The sequence below is a fragment of the Nylanderia fulva genome, unplaced genomic scaffold (assembly GCF_048542155.1).
Source record: "Nylanderia fulva isolate GAGA-0341 unplaced genomic scaffold, ASM4854215v1 Scaffold17, whole genome shotgun sequence".
Taxonomy (NCBI): domain Eukaryota; kingdom Metazoa; phylum Arthropoda; class Insecta; order Hymenoptera; family Formicidae; genus Nylanderia; species Nylanderia fulva.
In genome coordinates this window covers 4381025-4400220 of record NW_028189945.1, presented here as the reverse complement: position 1 = coordinate 4400220, position 19196 = coordinate 4381025, and the positions used below count along the sequence as shown (strand labels likewise).

The window sequence follows — 19196 nt, the reverse complement described above, 5'->3', positions numbered from 1 at the left end:
AATCCCAATAAAAGTTGCTTAAAAATTATTAGTATAACAATTATGTAACCATAATAAAATAAAAATTAAAAGATGTTTAAATATAAGCATTATGATTATACGCATATATTCTTTTTTCAATAAAAATACAGGATTAATTAAAAAGACCGAATTAGAACTTAACGTTTATTTCCTCGGAAGATTCTCGCAATAATATTCTTGATAAAGTTTTAACTTTAAATTAATGAGCGAACAAAGATAGAAATCATTATCACAATTGCCAAACTGTTGCGACAATTTCGTACAAAATTGTTATTTATATCCAAGAATAAAAAATAAAAATTTGCATTATTCAACGAAAATATGCAGGAAGTAGAAATAGCTGCTAATTTGTAGCAATACTTTTTATTATGTCACAAGTTGGCAATTACAATAACAATACAGTAATATATCATCTTTCGCAATAATCGTTTACGATTTATCAGCGTGAAAAAATCTCAATAGAGTTCTTTTGCTTTTGTTTTATTTGCCTCTCTGCCTCGTCTCAAAACGTCGCTATGCGCCATACTTTTCTTAGGAATCAGCGGGAAGAATTGGAGATGCGGTGCAAATAAGACACCGTGTATATCTTTTTTTTCGGCAAGGGAGAATCCGAAGGGATCGAGGGTGCAACAAATGTTTCGTAAGCGCGATCGCTAATATAAAACATATTTCATCGGATATTTCTTTAATCGGTGCTTTCAGAACACCTTGCATGTGGTACAAGCACGATGATGAGAAAAAGCGATCTTGAGATCATGGTTTCGCAAATTGGCGAAACCATAATCACGCGCGTTGACGAAGATAATAAACTATGCCACGCAGTTTAATAAACGTGAACCGTAATATACGAATAATTAAATGGAAAGTCGCCATCTCTTTTCTCCGACAATTTAACTGACTAATTCGCGCGACTTTCGCGAAGAGGCGGATTAACCTTAATTAGGTTCCTCGTTCTATGGCGAGTGTTGGATTTAATTATTCGGAAAATTATTTGGATGAATAACAATAATACTCACATGCTCGTCGCCGTGACTGGAAGCAAAAGAAGCCTCTTCGCACTCAATTAAAGTCCCGCGAAAGAAAGCACGAAATTTCAAAGGCTCGGAACTGCAGTGCAAGCTGCTGAATGAAACGCGCGAAAACTATTAAAGTGATGGCGCTCGCATCGGCGGCAACGTCACGACATTTCAGGGTACGTTTCGAAAGTAGCATTTTTATATCGACCAATCAGGGCACAGACATTTTTTCTCGCCTATGCGCGGGTAACTTTAAATATAACATGACCGATAGTACGAGAGATCTAATTACATCTGTCTGTTCGCGAAAATTATTACTCAAGATTAAAAAGGCATGACTTTATTAAAAAAAAAAAAAGAATAGCTTTATATGAAAAAGATGAGTAGGAAAAAAATTCATCGGTATCATATTAGCTCTCTCTTATAAACTATAAAAAAATTGTTCAAGTTTTTCCTTAAATAATGATTTTTCCAAATTTAAGAAGCGTATATCGCATGGCAGATCGCACGCTGTCAGTCAATTATTATGTATACACGTGAATTTGTATCAATAATAATTCTCTTCGCGGGATAATAAATATTAGGGTATCTTGTATCATGCACAAAGCGAGCTTTGAATAAAAAATTGCAACATGTATGAAAAAAAAGCATCCATAGGGCGGGTCGACGCTTAAGAACAAAATTCATTATACGCGTGAGAAAAGGGTAACACGTATCAACAAATATTAAAATAACGCACAAAGCTTATGTTCTAGCATCTATCGAACGATCCCGGGTTCGCATGAAGAGGAGAAAAAAGAGGGATCGCCAAGAATCATCCCTTAACGCTCGTTACACAAGTTAAATCCTTACGTATATCACACACGCATTGACAATTACAACGCAAGTTTCGAATATCGATATATAATAATAATAATGCTCGTTTAAAACTTAACAGAACAAGCGAATCGATAAACACGATCACCACGCAGAGTCTGGCTGTGTCAGAGAGCCTCTCGTATCCTCAGCACGACCAACGCTGCAGGCAGTGACGATGAGCTACCTAATATCTGTATATCAATTATTATATTAGGTTCTACATATTATATATTGTATAATATGTATATGTATATACATAATCGTGATACACATCAGGCTCTGAATCGGTGCGAGCCGCAAATTTATGCCGCCTTACTCTGAATATCGAAAATTGGAGCATTCAATGCTAGAAAGAGTGACGAAACATATATATATAATATATATGTATATTTATATATATATAGTCCCATATATAATATATATGTATATTTATATATATGATTTAGCAACATTCATATTTCAAATACATCTTCAAATTTAAATTCGACCCGACGTATAGAGATGTGATTCTTGCATTGAATTCTCTAATTCTACGCACAATTTTGCCTGCTCCTTAATTAGCGCATACGGACCTTTAGCGGATTTAAAGGTGCGATTAATCCGTGAAAATAACGCGCGTAATATCGTTTATTAAATGCGCACAACCAAGTTCCTTCTCGCCTCTTTTTCTCGAAAGCCTACTAAATCGTATTTGTCTCGACAATAATTCAGCTTTCGAATAAAGTGTCACACAAGCAACACGCGCATGCAAATTGGGCGCGTAGAATAAAATATTTTATTCGCGAAACTTTCGAGATTCTATTCGGAGCGCAGAATGGAAAAAATATCGAGTCTGCATTGTAATACACTATCTGCTACACGAGAATAATCAATGTTTTTATCTCGAAGTTATTTTCACTTTATACGACGTCGGCAACAGAGAATTAGACTTTGTATCTTCTCCTTTCTTTAATTTCGTCTGTACTATCTGCGAAATTGCTCCTAAGTGATGATGAAAGACAATCAAATCCCGTCGCTTCGACGCCGAAGGCACCAAGTAAAAGAAATACAGTCTGTCGTTTTTCTTCTTTTTTTTCTTCGAATTGCTCCTCATTTTATATTCAATATTCTTTTATTTTTTGGCACTATTTGGCCGTATTGTGTTCGAGACGTTTGAATTACTGCGTCATCACGCTGAAGTGAATTATCGAGGTATTATTAGAGATTCGTGTTACAAGGCGTTTGATACCAAGTGGACACACGATTCTATATCCAATACATTTGTAATACTTACGTCAGACAACGCAAACGTTTCCAAAACAAATTTTCAATATCTCGTAATACTCTTCAATGATTCACCTTATTGAATTTATAATAAAATTTTATTATCCTTATATATATATATTTATATAGTGTATCTCTCGACTAAATATATATAGTAAGAAAAGGACAAAAAGAGGATCTACATATAATATATATATATATATATATATAATTTTTTTCTTATACAATAAACAGAAACGACAATGGCACAAAGTGTTACTAAACTCGTTACGTTAGCGTTTGATTTAGCGTTCATTCAATTGGCAACGTGATGAATAGTTTAAGTGTTAACGTTAGTCTCGAGCAGATCGATTTACTAATCACTGTTACTTTAATTATGCTTATTTTTTAAATATACGCGCTCAGCATAGAGAGAACAAAAAGAGCAATTTTGATAAAAAATGGGAGAATATGTGGCTGACAAGGGGAGGGCGTGGACTTGGGGTCACCGATTTTGAAATGCGTTTAATATAGTATAGTACTCTATTAATAAAGTACTTGTGCAAAGGGATAGGGCGCAACGCTTAGCCATTCTTTAGAAAACTAATATTAGCGTTGTTTATATACCGAGTATTTCGGACCCATTTTCGAGATGTCGGGGTAGCTCAGGCGTTAAGTGCGTGGTAATAAGTTCGCGCCCTCCCTTTGTGAAACATATATTTTTTTTAAATATATATCTCAGCCACATATTCTCTCATTCTCTCACCAAAATTGCTCTTTATGTTCTCTCTATCTCTTTCTCACACACATATATTCCTCCTTGTATGTATATATGTATTATTTGTGTGTCTATGCATGGTCTCAAGAAAGACTATTTCGTTTGTGTCTTTTACGTCATTGTGCGTCCTTGGGAATCTGACTAGCACGTAGATTTCAAACGAATAAATTATGCACACATTTTCTTTATCACGTGTCGTTGCTATGAGATGCACCACGACGTATTTCGCCGGACACGCGATTACACTCGGCACTCGGTAACAAGCATACAATATAATTAACGTAACGTTCACTGGTAGCTCACGTGATTAGTATTCGGCTGCGCACTGAGAGATATTGAATCAGTAGACAGTGATGTTGCCTTGCATTCTCTTAGTTATCTGGTTTATTTAAGTGTCTCATGGAAGAATTAAAGTATTATGAGGAAAAATGTTCTAACACTACTATGTAGTTTGCAAAAATGTGAATGATAAAAAGCTCGGCCAACGAAAATACTGCATTTTCTGAATACTGTGACTATACATTATAAAACACAACGTAACTTGCATGTATAAATTCTCATATGTACAGTATACGTGTATCATGTTGTAAGAAAAAGAAAATAAAACAAAAACACCGATTAACAGAACCAAAAAAATGCCCACTTTGTAAATGGACACAGTAATATTACAAAAAAATAATTCTATAATAAAGATAAAATATATTGTAATTGCCAGTCAATATAGAAATTGCAAGGTTGTAAGTTTTATAGCGTTTTCGATTGGGGTGCACTGGCTGCACTGAGTGTCAGGCGCGTCTTCGATTGGCAGTGCCAATGCGTACTTGGCTAATGTTGCGTGTTCGTTTGAACGCACAACACTCGCATAGTGCGCACTCAGTGCACACTAAGTGGCACGAGATATTAGGTCTGTTCTTTTTGGCTGAACTCGTTGCACTAGTTCATGTACTAGTTCAGGAGTAATGCAGACTGGGACAGCATGTTGCTGTCTCTGCACTGCACTGGTTGCCCTTGCTCAAGACCTGGGGCAGGCAGTACAGTGAACTGTTGCACTAAGTTTGATTGCACTGATGAAAAGAACGGGCTTGTACGGTGTCACTACCGAGCACCGGTGTCGAAAAGAACGCTTCAGTGCACACTTCCTGAACTAGTGCAACGAGTTCAGCCAAAAAGAACAGACCTATTTTGACGGTGCCAGTTCAGTGCACTGGATGCATGCAAGCAGTAGGGCATTCTGTTGAACAATAACGAACGAAAATTCGACAAAATGAGCAATTCGGATTTGGCTCTTTTTAATATTTTTGGAATCTTCTTCTAGTTCAAGCGAGGAAGAAGAAATAATTACAACTCTTCAAACTAGAAGAATAAATCAAAATTATCTAAGATAACTTTACATCTTATATCTTTAACTCCACAAATTAAAATTTTTATTAAACTACTTAAATCTATATAATATTCTTAGAATAATATAATTAAATTTAATTCCAAAAACTGTAAATTATGTAGCATGTGTGAAAAAAATGGATAATGACACTGTAAGTGTTATATCTTTTTATATAAACATCGAACCTATACCCTTTTTTAAAATATAATTAATGTACTTAATGTAAATAATAGCGATCTAGTCAACTCAAGTGGCACTGAAAATTTCGGCGTGTTCCTTTTCACCTGCACTATTCAGTGCAATCCATAGAACTTGTCCAGTGTTCGTGTGAACTGAGTGCGCACTAACTTTTTCCCAATCGAAAACGCTATTAATTGACCACACTGGCTAATAATAAATTAGTTATTTATATTACACGTGCATGGAAAGTCGTCCATTACGTGCGTATCTTCTGTGCGAGAAGTAACTAATTCTACACACGAGAAATTTTCCACTCGAAACAGTGCGGTAATATCTCATTCCCGCACAGTATCATTCATTACCACACAGCTCATTTCCTCACACTCTCCTTATTCCCCAATCATATCACCCCGCAAGTCTTTCTTTAAATAAAAATAGTAATTAGCTCTGTTAAACTACAATAATTGTAAACAAAGAAGAGCTATAAGAGCTATTAAACATAATACAGTTGTCAGATGATATTAATAAAATCTTTCTTTAATAATAACATTTAGAAAGACAGGGCCAACTATAACGAGCATATTAAATTAGTGAGAGATGTAATGTCAACACATAATTACTTTATTTGTTAGTAAATACAATGATAATAATAAAAAATAAACGTTTCGGCTGTTACCTCAGCCTTCTTCAGTAAATATAAAAAAACAATAAAAATTTTTTTTAAATAATATCAATTTTAACAAATGCGTCACCCAATATAAATTTAATGATTCATCAAAAAAACCAAAGGTTCATTACAAAATAGACTCTAATGCGTAATATTTCTTAATTTTATTTTTAAAAAATTTTTATTGTTTTTTTATATTTACTGAAAAAGGCTGAGGTAACAGCCGAAACGTTTATTTTTTATTATTATCATTGTACTTACTAACAAATAAAGTAATTATAATAAGTTTCAATCAATAATATGCGCATAATGTAACCCTTTACATCAATTTATGGCCTGAAGAGAACCCAATTCCAGGGTTGAAACGTTGCCTGTTCAATAAATAACTTTTTATTATTAGTCAGTGTGGTCAATTAAAACTCACAACCTTGAATTCTATAATCCTTTTACGAAGAATAAACGAGTTGTAAAAAAAGGCCTCTAACGAGCAAATTAATTAATTTATGAGTTTTTAATGTCCAGTAGTTTTGAAAACGCAGCTGCTAGTCAAATAAATTTTTTCTAAAAACCGGTATTACAAGATTTGGCTGAGCTTTCCTCGGTTGTCCTCGGTAGAAGTTTTAATATTATCCGATATTTTAATCTCAAATTTATCATCGTTTTCCATGATATTTCTTATATCAAAAATAACTAAGAAGAATGAAATATATAAGGCTCTGATAAAATAAACACAATAAAAATCCAATAATAGGCCAGTAAGAGCCTTCTTATATCAAAGAGCCGAGATTTCTTATATCTATCAAAGATAATGTTTGCATATGATGACCTGTGACAAGAGCCAACAGAGTAACTAACTTTTTCGATAATTCATCAAGTGAAACATCATTATTAGAATTTAATTTACACCGTATAGAGCTCTGTTGTACTATTGTGGGATTACCACCTCTCCTGTCGAGTTCAGGACTGTGAGAAGATTTTGTTTCGTCCGCCCATTATTTTATTTATTACTGTATTATGCGCCCGCAGCTTTGTGTAACCGCAACGCTGCTGGGCCGCATGCCCCCACTTATGTCACTAGTGCGCGTGGAGGGAATGAATTGTACTATTACGAGTGGTACTATTGCGAGGCTCCAGTGTATTTAAATAATTCAAAACTATTTTGTCCCAAAGAAAGTAATTGAGTACCACCTTTTCTCGGCTTCTGTTCACGGCTGACGCAGGCGTGACGCGAGTGGCGCGACTTTCCCATACAGATAGTAGGGACACGATATTAATGTTAATGAGCGTATGTATGGAGAAGTAGCTTAAATGGAAAGTTCGCGGGGTGCAACTTATCCGGAGTCTACTGTAATATTAAAAACTTATAAGTTTTTATTAATTAATTTGCTTGTTAGAGGCCTTCTTTTACAATTATGTTTTACATTTCGAGCTGAAATTATTTTTTAATAAATTTTATGAATTGTTAATTAATAAAGAACATTAAAGCCAGTTGGATTGCATGTTTTCTCATATCTTACTGACCCTAGAAGATATTCCAATGAAAATCAATTGAATCGGTCGGGGGCCGAAAATTGGCCAAATCGAGCATGGTCCTTTCTTAATATTATTTTAAATTAAAACTTTTGTACTCGGCTCGAATTATTGTGTTACAATAAAAACAAAATATCGACGACGGCAATCGGAGCCTGTGCGGATGTCATGCACAAAATTAATAAATTAAAATGAGATCTCAAATAAAACTCATTTATTAAATTCTAAACGTTTCAACCCACTTCGGTTGTAATGTCATTCTCCTCTCTATTCAAACCGTTTGGCCGTCGGAGTGTCTCCCTAACGGTGACCATCGTCAGAAAGGAAGCAGAACACATAAGTGACTCCCTTACCCTTTATAATGAAAATATGTTTTAAAAATTTAAACTATATAAATTTATTTTTTGAATTATTTTTTTAAAGATGAAGTAAAATGAAGGTGTTCATAGAATTTTGAATTAGAAGTTCAAATTAGAATTACTTCAAAAACACCCGACAGTAAAAACAGAGAGAAGACGATGCTACACGTGACACATCACTCTAACGACTGCGGATTTATTTTGTTTGCGGATTCTACTGAAGAAGACCCCCGAAGTGGGTTGAAACGTTTAGAATTTAATAAATGAGTTTTATTTGAGATCTCATTTTAATTTATTAATTTTGTGCATGACATCCGCACAGGGCTCCGATTGCCGTGAATATTATTTTGTTAATTCGTTCTAATAAACGAGAGCATATCATAGCAATATTTGCCGAAGTTATATGACGCTCGCGTAAAAAAACTTCTTACTCATCTGTAATTAATTATATAATATTAATAATCGCACTTATTTTTCTACAAACAAATAGTAACACAGCACACATAACCCCAGGATAATCATCGTGCTGGTTTCACAAGCAACATCACTGTCGTCTCGAGTACCGTTTCACGCAAATCGCCAAGTGACGCACACACACATACACACATCATCAGTCTCTATTGTATCAAAACTTCCGAGTCATATTGATAAAACCATCGTCGACCATCACGGATTGGACTTACTGAGAAAGCTCATTAGCATTCGCTCATGCCGCGCGCCGAAACGGGCGAATCTCTTAAGTATCGCGACCCTGAGAGTCGTGGTGGTGGATGTTAGTTAATTTTTACTGTTGCTACGCGGACTGGCAGGTGTACTGTTCGCCTGTTGATGCGCACGTTGTATATAAATATTTAGCAATTTCAGTTTGCTAGAGTACAAACAGCTTAAGTGCGGCTTCAGCGCCTCCTCGCCAACCGCGACGTGAATCGCCACCATGCAAAAGACTGCACTCTTGCGAACCGCACTTTCAGCATCATCATAGGCCTATATATTTTTATAAATGATATATTATATATGTTTTCAATACTATATTAATTCAATATTCTTTTTCAAGAGAATCTATCTATAAACGCTTAATCCAAATTACCTTGATAAGGCCCGGCATAACCTTGGCAAGATGAGGTTCGATAGCTTCGCGTCCCCAATGTTCTACAACCTTGTGTAACATCTTTATCGCGCCCATATTTAACGGATACGTCTCCGTGGCGATTATAGTGGAAACTAAATGTATAATCTGTTCAGGCTTCAAAACCATAGCCATCGTTGCCGCGCACTTCTCTGCGTTCCAATGTACCTATTACAAAGACACGGATAGTAAGTGTGTTGATTTCTATCAATTAAAATAACTAAATCGATACTCACCGGAGATCTACCGCCGCTTCCACTAGAAGAATCAACTTTCTGATCGTCGGATTTGTAGGCATAAATAACTTTCAATACCAGCAACTCATTATAAGAAGAGAAGCATTCTATCAGTTCTTGACATTTAAGCATATCAATTAACGTTTGAAGAACTTCTACCTGTATAACTTTAGCATCGTTGGATAAGCTATCTAATAAAACTTTGAGCACTTTTCTGAAACATCAAAAATTTATTAAATTACTTGGATTAAAACTACCGAATAAAAACACGCAAAATTAAGAGTCTAGACATACTTGAAATTTCGTTTGATATACAACGCATCCCCTTCGCGAACAAATAATTGAAATTCTTGTAACACCGATACTTTCTCCGTAGTTTGCGCTACTTTAGATTGTAAAGTTTTAACCATATTATCTACAATTTCTGGTCTATTCGTTAAATCGGGCGATGATCCTGCGTATAAAAGTATGATTAGATTTCAATATTAAATTCAAAAGAAATTTTTAACTTAAAAAGAAAGTTAAAATACACACCGTGCGTTTTGTATCCATTATTCTCTTGAGGTAGAATCAAGTCACCAGCGATTGTATCAGATCCGTTTACAGTTATATTACTAACAGATCGTCCTCGTTGCGTTGGTGAAGAAACTGACGAAGATCGGCCCTAGAAACATTAACGATAAAAATGATATTATATTTTTCTGGTCAGTTCCTATTTATTGTATCTATATTTTCTAATTCAGCTTACCGAATTGGATAAAGTGAGACCTTCTATTCTTTCTTCCACATCGGCCATGTTGCTGATTCCACTGTCTTTGCTGGTAGTAGCTCTCTCTAAACGCTCGAAGCCGTAATTTTGTATTTCAGCAGTTGTGCGTCGTAATGATCTATTTGTTAAAGGACTTTAAAATTAAAATGTCTCAGAATTTTATAATGCATTTATAAAAACACAATGTTATACGATCAATACGACAAAATGATCGTTCACGTACTTGTACACTTCCTCCATATTTTCATCTCCATCGATTTCAGTTTTCGCATCCGTTTTAACGTCGTTCTTCGCTTTCGTTCGAGCTGGCGAGCTCTGCGCTCTAGGCGGTGGTGTACCGGGTGAGGCCGGATTACTCGAAGCGGATGATTTCCTTAGATGATTCTGCACTAGGGGCCAGGCTGTTTCCTGAGAGAAGAAAACAATGATTCAGCACGAGAACGAGAGATATAAGAAAAGAAACAACGCTGACGAATAGCTCGTTCAACACATACCTGATAATATTTCGGTAACTCGGAAAGTATCATAGTAACTTGAGGCGGATTGAGATTGTAAAGTGATATCACAGCGTTCTGCGCGTGCCTCTTCACGTCTTGACTTTTACCATCGTTTGACCAGTCGAGCAGTCGCGCAAGTGCTGTCGCTGCAGAACTGGTCAGCGCGGATGGTTCAGATGTCTCGGCGATCTGAGTGATGAATTTCAATGCTGCTACTTTCACGCGAGAATTTGGTGTTTGTGTTGGATCCGTCAGATACCTCATCACAGCTGGTAAAAGCTGTTGTCCCGGAAAATAGTCCCTGGACATAAAAATCATATTACGTTAAAACACATGTAATAATTGTAATAAATTAAATAATATATTAATATAATTAATATAAAAGTATCACGTGTAAGATTTGTATAATCCTCACCTTACGATATCAAGCGTTCTCTGGATCTTTGTTTGTATAGATCCCAATAGATCAGTGCCCAATTTATTGAGCAATCTTGCACATAAAACGTAAAGCCAGTCGCCAAGACCTTCGCTGTGAGTCATCACTAGTTCATTCAATGTGTCCAGAAACAAACTGAACACTTTAGTATGGGAATCCATGAACATTTTCGTAAAAATATCGGTCACTCTACGCAAATCTGACGATGTCAATGTGTTTCCGCTATTCAAATAATGCTGTAAGGCCACTAAGCCTTCTTTTCGATCTCCCCAATGTTTATGAGCACAATTTTCAATAATTTCTTTGATGTCCTGCAAAACGAGAAAAAAAACCATTGTGTTTCTTTCCAACTTTTAGTTTCAATATACATAGTTATGTCTAAGTATTTTTGATGTAATGTAAATGTATCTTTATATAAAAAAAATAATGTTTTTAAATGTTAAAATACAATTGCTGCATTTTAAAAATATTTAATGAATTACATAGTCAATATTTTTTTCAATGTGTGCAGAAAAATAAAAAGAAGGTAACAAACCTTTGGGATAGACTGATCCCATAGATCACGGTATAGTCTCGGTTGAGAGCCACTCCATGAGTACGACTAATGGGTAGATGGGCGATGGAGATGTGGAGAACAGAACGGCGTGTGGCGTTAGTCAATAAATACGCCGCAACAAAACCAAAAGAAAAACCAGACACATGCATTAGCTACATCTTCATACAGTGCTTAAAAGTGCTTTTTGGTATTTTTGAAATATACTTCTCTTTATTTAATAAAAAAATTTTTTTGTAATTAAATAATACAAAAATTAATATTAAATTTCTAAACAGAAATTGTATTATAAAGCAATATTTTTTATTTTATTCTATATATTTGCATGCTACTGAAACTGAAGTATTATATAAGCATTAATTAATCATAAAAAGCGATAAGAATCTATTAATTATCACATAAAAAGATGTGTAAATTCTTAATATTAATATATGATATATAAAAGCATGATATATGAAAATAATATGAAGATGTACCTAGTTTGTCAATTCAAATTCTTATGAACGCTAGTGTGTTAATTTATGAGAATACAAGTTTAACGAGATAAAATATTACGTAACTTCGATTTTTTGCTCGAAGTAACATAAATAGATATTGCAGCCGATAAACGCGCCGTTTTTTCTAATTTTTCAATTCTCAATAAAATTTCTACTTACATCGCTAGCTCGTCTGTAACCATCTATGCTTCGTTCCGAGCATATGCTGCTGTTTTCACTGTCGTCACTGTGATCTCCTTTGCCACCCGGTATTCTGGTGTAATTGTCAATACTGTCGAAGGTCAGAGCATCTGCCAAAGCGGACTCCGCCTCGCGCGACTTTTGCAGCATCTTCTGTGCCATGACTGGTGGCCTGGTGCTATCCGTCGGTGACATATGTAAATTTCTTCCCCTATTATTTTAAAGAATTCACGTCAACAGCCGCTCAAATAAATCTTCATAGCATTTGCGAGAACGAAGATTTGTATGCACCTTAGTTTGCTCGCGAAACTTCTGTCCATCCCAAATCTCTGTGGACTGGGCTCGCGACTGTTGCTTGTGCTGCCGATACCATGTCCGGATAATCTTCTTGGTCTGCCTATCAATGATTCGCCTTCGCGATTGTACGTGGCGTAGCTCAATCTAGATGACGGGGAACCTGATCTGCTGCTCGCTGTTGGGAAAAAAAATTCAGTTTTGTTAAGAATCTTTTCATTACAGTATGTTTCAATTATTACATCATTTTTTCGTGAAAAATCATGAAACGTACGTTGAGATTGCGAAACTCCTGACACTCTTGTTCTTGTCCTTGCAATTCTTTCTGGACTAGCAACTGCGTTAGGATCCGGAGATTTACTAGGACGAGCTGATGCAACATAAAATAGTGTAATTATATTCGCTGTATTTTATTAATAATTAATCTTGACAATAAATTAGGATGTTACTCACGAAGTGCTGCTGCTGCTTTCTGTCTACTCATATTCGCATACATTGTCCTAGCTTTCGCCCTTTGAGCAGCTTGCAAATCGATTGCGCTAGTAGATCTGACTCCCGGTGTACCTCGGTCTGTAGAAATATAAAATGGATTAATTTTACAAAATAACTTTATTTGACAACTTGTGTGCAAAATAAAGAATTAAATAAAAGCTCAACGTAAGACAACAGCTCCATTTGTGCGCTAATTTTTTATAGTTGCAGTGTGATATAACATGTATATAAGTGTGACCTCTATTTCTGAGGTAAATAGGGTAGAACAAAATTACAATGACTATCTGTTGGTCTTTGTAGTATCGGGATACCAGACTGACGATAAGATCGAGGCAAAGACGGAGTACGTCTGAGCGAACCTTGAGGTTGACCAATGGTCTGATGCAAATTTTCCGTACTACCTTCATACGTTTAATGCAAAGAAGAGAAGTCACAAAAAGAGCAGCATGAAAACAGAATGACAAGTTCTTTATATTAAAATCGCAAACACGAGAATATACAACATCAATATATTCCAAGTGCAACGTAATTGGTTTTAATGGAGCGTTCTGTTATAGACATAAACTAGCAGAAAATCTTCACCTGCCGCGCTCATCGCAGGTCTAGCTGTACGCGGACTAACACTCGATGATCTCGCATTAGCCACGATATTTAAGCTGTTACTACTGCCGCTATTGCTGAGAGACATCAAAGATCGTTTGTATGACGCGTCCAAATTATTAAGTAATATCTCAGCCTGCTCTGGAAAGTGATTTTTAAATGCCCAGAATGATCTGTAAAGAGAGAAAAAATTATTAAATCAACTTCTTTGTAAACAAAGGTATATATAAAAATAATGTTGCCAAAAATGCTTACTTCCTGGCGAAAACTCGCGCTTCCGCGTCGGAATCTGCGATGCCCTTTTTAAGTGCGTCCGGCAATACTGTTATGTGCTTCTGCAATATCTGCGTAGGCCAGGTCTGCAGAATTAGAGCCAGATATTCCCAGGACGCTTTGCGAATGTCTTTGCTCTTGTTGCTCACGCACGATATAATAATAGGCACATATCGACTACAGTGAGTATTTTGAAGGATAAACCGAACTGCCACTGCACCAGCTGTCGCCACGACCTAGTTACCGTGTGAAAATGGCGGGTAATTAAAACTCTCTTACCTTTTATAGAAATAAAGCGGAGATAAAAAATTAACAGATACAGAACGACCGTCGTAAAATTCTACAAGATGTTGACGTTTGAGAAAGGATATAGTAATTAAAATAGATACAACGAATCGAACAATCATCGGATCTGAATGACAGAAATCTAGTATTATTATACGCGTGACTTACCTTGGCACTGTTCTGTATGAGGTTCATTAACGTGAGCAAAACCGCCTCGCCAAAACTGGCGAATTTGGTCTTCAGGCTCTGACTCAGAAAGGCTAGAGTTACACACGCCTCTCGCGCTACTTGGGATCTAAGGTCTGTGCAGGCCTGATCGAATGGTCGCTGTACGCTCTTTAGGCATTCGTGGAAATTTTCGTAATTAGTACCACCCGCGAGTATAATGGCCCTTAATTTTTTCATCTGCAAAAATAAAAAGACAATATAAAAGACCGTCATCGAAGCGTAATGGAGATTTAGTTTTTCGAAGCGACACGTACGCTATCTGTTCTCAGTTTCCAATCCTTCTTATCATCGCCCACAATATCCCTGATAATCTTCATCTGCTCCTCGAGGTCCCTTGCCGAAAATAAGGTGACAGTAGGTACATCCTCAAACGAAGTGATGAAGTACTCTTCATCGACAGCTCCGGCTTGCGCTGGATAAAAGACCATAATGTTTGAAGTATTCGTTTCAATACAAAATTATGTACATTGTGTATAATATAATATACATGTATATGTGTTAAATAATAATTATTTCCGAGAACAATATTCTCTTCATGCTTTACATTTTCAAATTAATGATTATGATACTAAGTTTAAAAGTTACACGATTTGCTATAAATACAAGCAGTCATCATACAAAATGATACGAAATACTACATTACAAATTAACAAAAATGATAATTGCAAATGATAATAAATAAGCATTGTATCGTTACACATGAAAAGCGGTATAACCGAGCAACAATGCATAGAACATTCACCAAATTCTTCTAATTAATAAATATTGATTATGATGTATCATAATGGACACAATAAATTTCGCTATATTATAGAACAATTGAAAGTCTTTACATATGATTTTCGAAAAGACTGAAATATGTAGATGTTAGAATAATTGCCAATAGAATTTAGTGATTATATACCTGATGTCGATCTTACTGACAGAGTTCTTTTGACAGTTGTTGACCTTGGGACCGTACAGGATGAACCAGGGGGAGCTGTCATGCAAGCGAACAGTTAGCATATCCTCGTCATCGAAACGTCAACGTCACTACGTTGACCTTTTGTTGGCGAGTTTTTCCGATTGTGTATTGTTAAACAATGCCAAAGCATTGCGCATTGCGGTTAAAACGTAAGCGTAAATCAAGTATTATAGTGTATTTTTCATATGTGCGTTTTGTTTGCTGATGAGAGACTTGGATGCTTCTGCGACATTCGTCCACACTGAGTCACGATATTCACATACATCATACATCCAAACATACATACATTTTAGGCGAAACAAGAAGACACATTTCAAGTGACATTTACATGAAACAACTGCTTATAAGAAAAAGCTCGCTGATTTATACGACACAAACTAACACTGTTATCGTTTCAATAAATGAAATATTGACATTCAACATTGATCTTCTAGCCGAATGACTTCAAAAAGTACATTGAATATAACAATTTTTATAAATTAAAAATAATTTAATCCACACCATATATTTAACGTCGACTACTACTTGCGCAATTTTCACAATAATAACTAATTTAAGAAAAGTTTTAAAGAAATTTACTTCATTGTTTCTACTCTTGCAATATATCATGCTCTCAATAAAAAAATAATATTAGATTGGTGATGTAAGTCACAATAATAATTAAAATCGTGAGATGTATGAAATGATCTAGTAATATTTAGATATACCTAAGGCAGAAGATGGTGTCCTAGCGGGCCCAAATTGACCTCGTTTCGGAGGCATATTCAACCTCTTGACAGGAGCAGATTTGATCTGCAACACAGATTTTTTTTCTTCGTACAAAACATCATATCTATTTATAAAGTTGCAAATGAGGTGCTCTTAATGCACGAACTTTATACTTACCGCTCTGTCGGTTTCATCGCTGTCTTTGCCAACTGAAACAAAAAAGAAAAATGATCAAGATCAGGACTTTGCGCATCCTTCTTCGCTAGTTAAAAAAACTTCAAAAGTATAATTGAGAAAATATAATACTTTGTTATATTCTATAATTTTTACAATTATAATCTCCCTCGATATTGTTTTAACATTGCCACATAAATATATTATTGCAAATTATTATGTAAATTAATATGTAAATTAATATGTAAATTAATATGTAAATTAATATATAAATTAATATATTAATAATAATATATGAATTTGTTAATATATTAATATACATATAAAAATATACATATAATAATATACATATAAATTAACGTTACTGTGTTACGTAAGATAACGTATTATAATAAAAGATATTAAAAATATTTAAATAAAAATATCTGAAAATGTTGTACCAATTTATGCATTAATATTACAATTATTTTACACAATTAACGTAGAATAGCCTTCTCAGGATGTCTAGTAAAATTTGAAAATGAAACTGAAGGACATTTCCAGAAAATTTGGACGATTTTCCAATAGTATGATAAAGATGTCCAATGAACCAAAAACTTAATTTTTTTAATCAAATCGATATAAATTGCACGTTAATGAAAATTAACATATGTATTACAAATATTTGATATAATATTCTCTTACATTTTATTTGTCCGCTTAAAATCCATAAAGAACTTATGCGTAACTCATATTTTTGGACACCGTGGATAAAACATAATTGTATTATTTACAATTAATAGGATATTTTTTATAACTTGAATAATCTCAGCTGATTGTTTTAGCTGAATGTTTAGAATCTATGAAAAATTCAAGTGCACATTTCCATCAGGATTTTTAAAGAACGAACAAAATTCTAGAATATTTGAAGGACTTGAAGGATTTCATCAAGGATGACTAGACACCCTGCTTCTGTTTCGGCAAAATTATAATTCATGTACCTAGATCTGGGTACAGCCAAGGCGGCTTGTGGATGTCGCAGTGACATCCTCGTGCCCTTGCACCAGGATGCTTGACTATATTATCCCATTGCAATATCCATCTGCTGCTTGCGTCCCACAATTTTTTATCGATACTGGGATACTTCTTTAATCCCCGACGCAAGCAACAATGTCCCGGCATTAACATGCCAGCGTCATTCATCGCGAATGCGTATACGATGATACTTCAGCGGAAGCAGCAAGGATAAATTTCACCGCAGATAGCAACACAATTATAACGTTGACATTTCGCCAATGTCATCATCATCTTAACAAACCAGTTGCGGATGAATCTTTTTCATCTCTGTTGTAAATTTTTTTTTCAGCAGATATAAATAGCAATTCCAGAATGATATTGTCACAACTGTCCAATTAGCGATTTGAAAAACGAAATTATGCTAAAAAGACATTTAGAAATTCGAGATTTTTCAAGGTACTCTCTATTATCCTTTATTTTATTCCGCGTCAGAGAAAATTCCATCACGATCCTTTGATCGGCAAAAGTAAAAATAAATGAACTATTGATTTTTTATATTTTTTCGATGGTGAAAAATTCTCAAGAACTACGACAATATCGTTCTCAGGATGCGATAAAGAATATCGCGTGTAACGAGCACAGTTATCTAAACTGTTGACACACAACAGTTTAGATAACTGTGCTCATTATATGCGATACGGTACGACAAATGAGCGTTCAAATTTATTAATGCTCTCGCCCGATTCGAGAGATTCTGGCTAATGAATATTATGTGAGTTCACGAAAGTGTAAAATCTCGAAACGCTGCTCGCGAAACTCATAAATGCGAGCAGCGCAAATCCAGTGAAAGTAATCTTCATTCGTCTTTTCCCGCGGACTTCGTCGTAGAATTAATTTCTAAATCCTAATTGGATTCCCGCGAACGTGCTTTATTAATTTGCCGCTGTAAGCGATTCATTAGATCGGTTAATTTCAAGGGATGCGCGAATTTAACGAGTACGAGATTGATCGACGTGCTGCTGGATTTCACATTTCGCACAAAATTACATTCGTCTAGCGATGTATTAAATCAGAGAAAAAAGTTTCATGATATTTGGAGTTTCCAATAAGAAATGATGATTTATTTTCATAACGAAATAAGTATCGAAGTCGTTAGCTTACACAGAGATACTGCAAGGAAATTTAACTTATTTTCAATTCTTTTGAATCCTCTCTCGTAATGTTTCAAGAAATAACTCAATCGATGAAATTCGCAAAACTCGTAACCAGCATCGAAGGGAACCGCCTAATAAATCATTAAGAGAAAATGACTGGAATTATGACGTAAACTGGCAGTTTGTGAGCAAATGACGACGGTAAATGACAGTGATTTCTCTCTCTTTCTGTTGGATTTCAAGATTGCCAGTGTAACAGTTCCTAATTTTACTCTTGCCTCTCTCGCAAGCACCTTATTATCTACCTTCCGAGCATTCTTTGCGGTCGTATTGAGCGCATGCACGCGCTCTCTTTCGCATTAAGAGGTTCTGTAATATGCAGCTGCGTGAGGCCGTTTATAGCGGTACACTAAAGATTTTTTCTTCTACGAGGCAAACACTCGACATTTGTCACGTCACTCGAGCTTTATACAGTTCTAAGTCGTTAACAAGCTTTAATCGTTATTTCACTATATATTGTGGAGGATTTTCTCTTAGAATTTACCCTGAAATCTCATAATAATCGTGGGACAATATATTGAAATAATTTAAGAGTTTCTCTGATAAATATTTATCACAAAAAATATTAATAATGTACATAGTCGAATTAATCGAACATATTTTATATCTTATTTGTGGTAGACATTAATATTTTAAACTCGT

The 19196-nt window shown here is 35.1% G+C and overlaps 1 protein-coding gene across 8 annotated transcripts in view; it reads right to left on the bottom strand.

Moving 5' to 3' along the window:
* Window positions 1-151: 151 nt before the first annotated feature.
* Window positions 152-19196, bottom strand: part of chb (CLIP-associating protein) — a 47341-nt gene continuing 28296 nt past the window's right edge. For 3 of the 8 annotated variants that reach the window (XM_029320114.2, XM_029320112.2, XM_029320113.2), the window contains exons 2-24: window positions 17325-17667; window positions 16348-16379; window positions 16170-16254; window positions 15403-15477; window positions 14753-14910; window positions 14439-14675; window positions 13968-14221; window positions 13695-13885; window positions 13388-13513; window positions 13074-13190; window positions 12895-12990; window positions 12618-12798; window positions 12306-12537; window positions 11632-11697; window positions 11076-11407; window positions 10658-10961; window positions 10387-10571; window positions 10143-10281; window positions 9929-10058; window positions 9689-9848; window positions 9395-9608; window positions 9120-9326; window positions 152-9016 (exon numbers count right to left, since the gene is read on the bottom strand). In XM_029320114.2, the coding sequence (XP_029175947.1) occupies window positions 8810-9016; window positions 9120-9326; window positions 9395-9608; window positions 9689-9848; window positions 9929-10058; window positions 10143-10281; window positions 10387-10571; window positions 10658-10961; window positions 11076-11407; window positions 11632-11697; window positions 12306-12537; window positions 12618-12798; window positions 12895-12990; window positions 13074-13190; window positions 13388-13513; window positions 13695-13885; window positions 13968-14221; window positions 14439-14675; window positions 14753-14910; window positions 15403-15477; window positions 16170-16254; window positions 16348-16379; window positions 17325-17526 (3930 nt within the window). In that variant the 5' untranslated portion in view covers window positions 17527-17667 and the 3' untranslated portion in view covers window positions 152-8809. The remainder of the gene's footprint in view (window positions 9017-9119; window positions 9327-9394; window positions 9609-9688; window positions 9849-9928; window positions 10059-10142; window positions 10282-10386; window positions 10572-10657; window positions 10962-11075; window positions 11408-11631; window positions 11698-12305; window positions 12538-12617; window positions 12799-12894; window positions 12991-13073; window positions 13191-13387; window positions 13514-13694; window positions 13886-13967; window positions 14222-14438; window positions 14676-14752; window positions 14911-15402; window positions 15478-16169; window positions 16255-16347; window positions 16380-17324; window positions 17668-19196) is intronic. The other 5 variants (XM_029320115.2, XM_029320108.2, XM_029320109.2 and 2 more) reach the window with 5 other exon arrangements.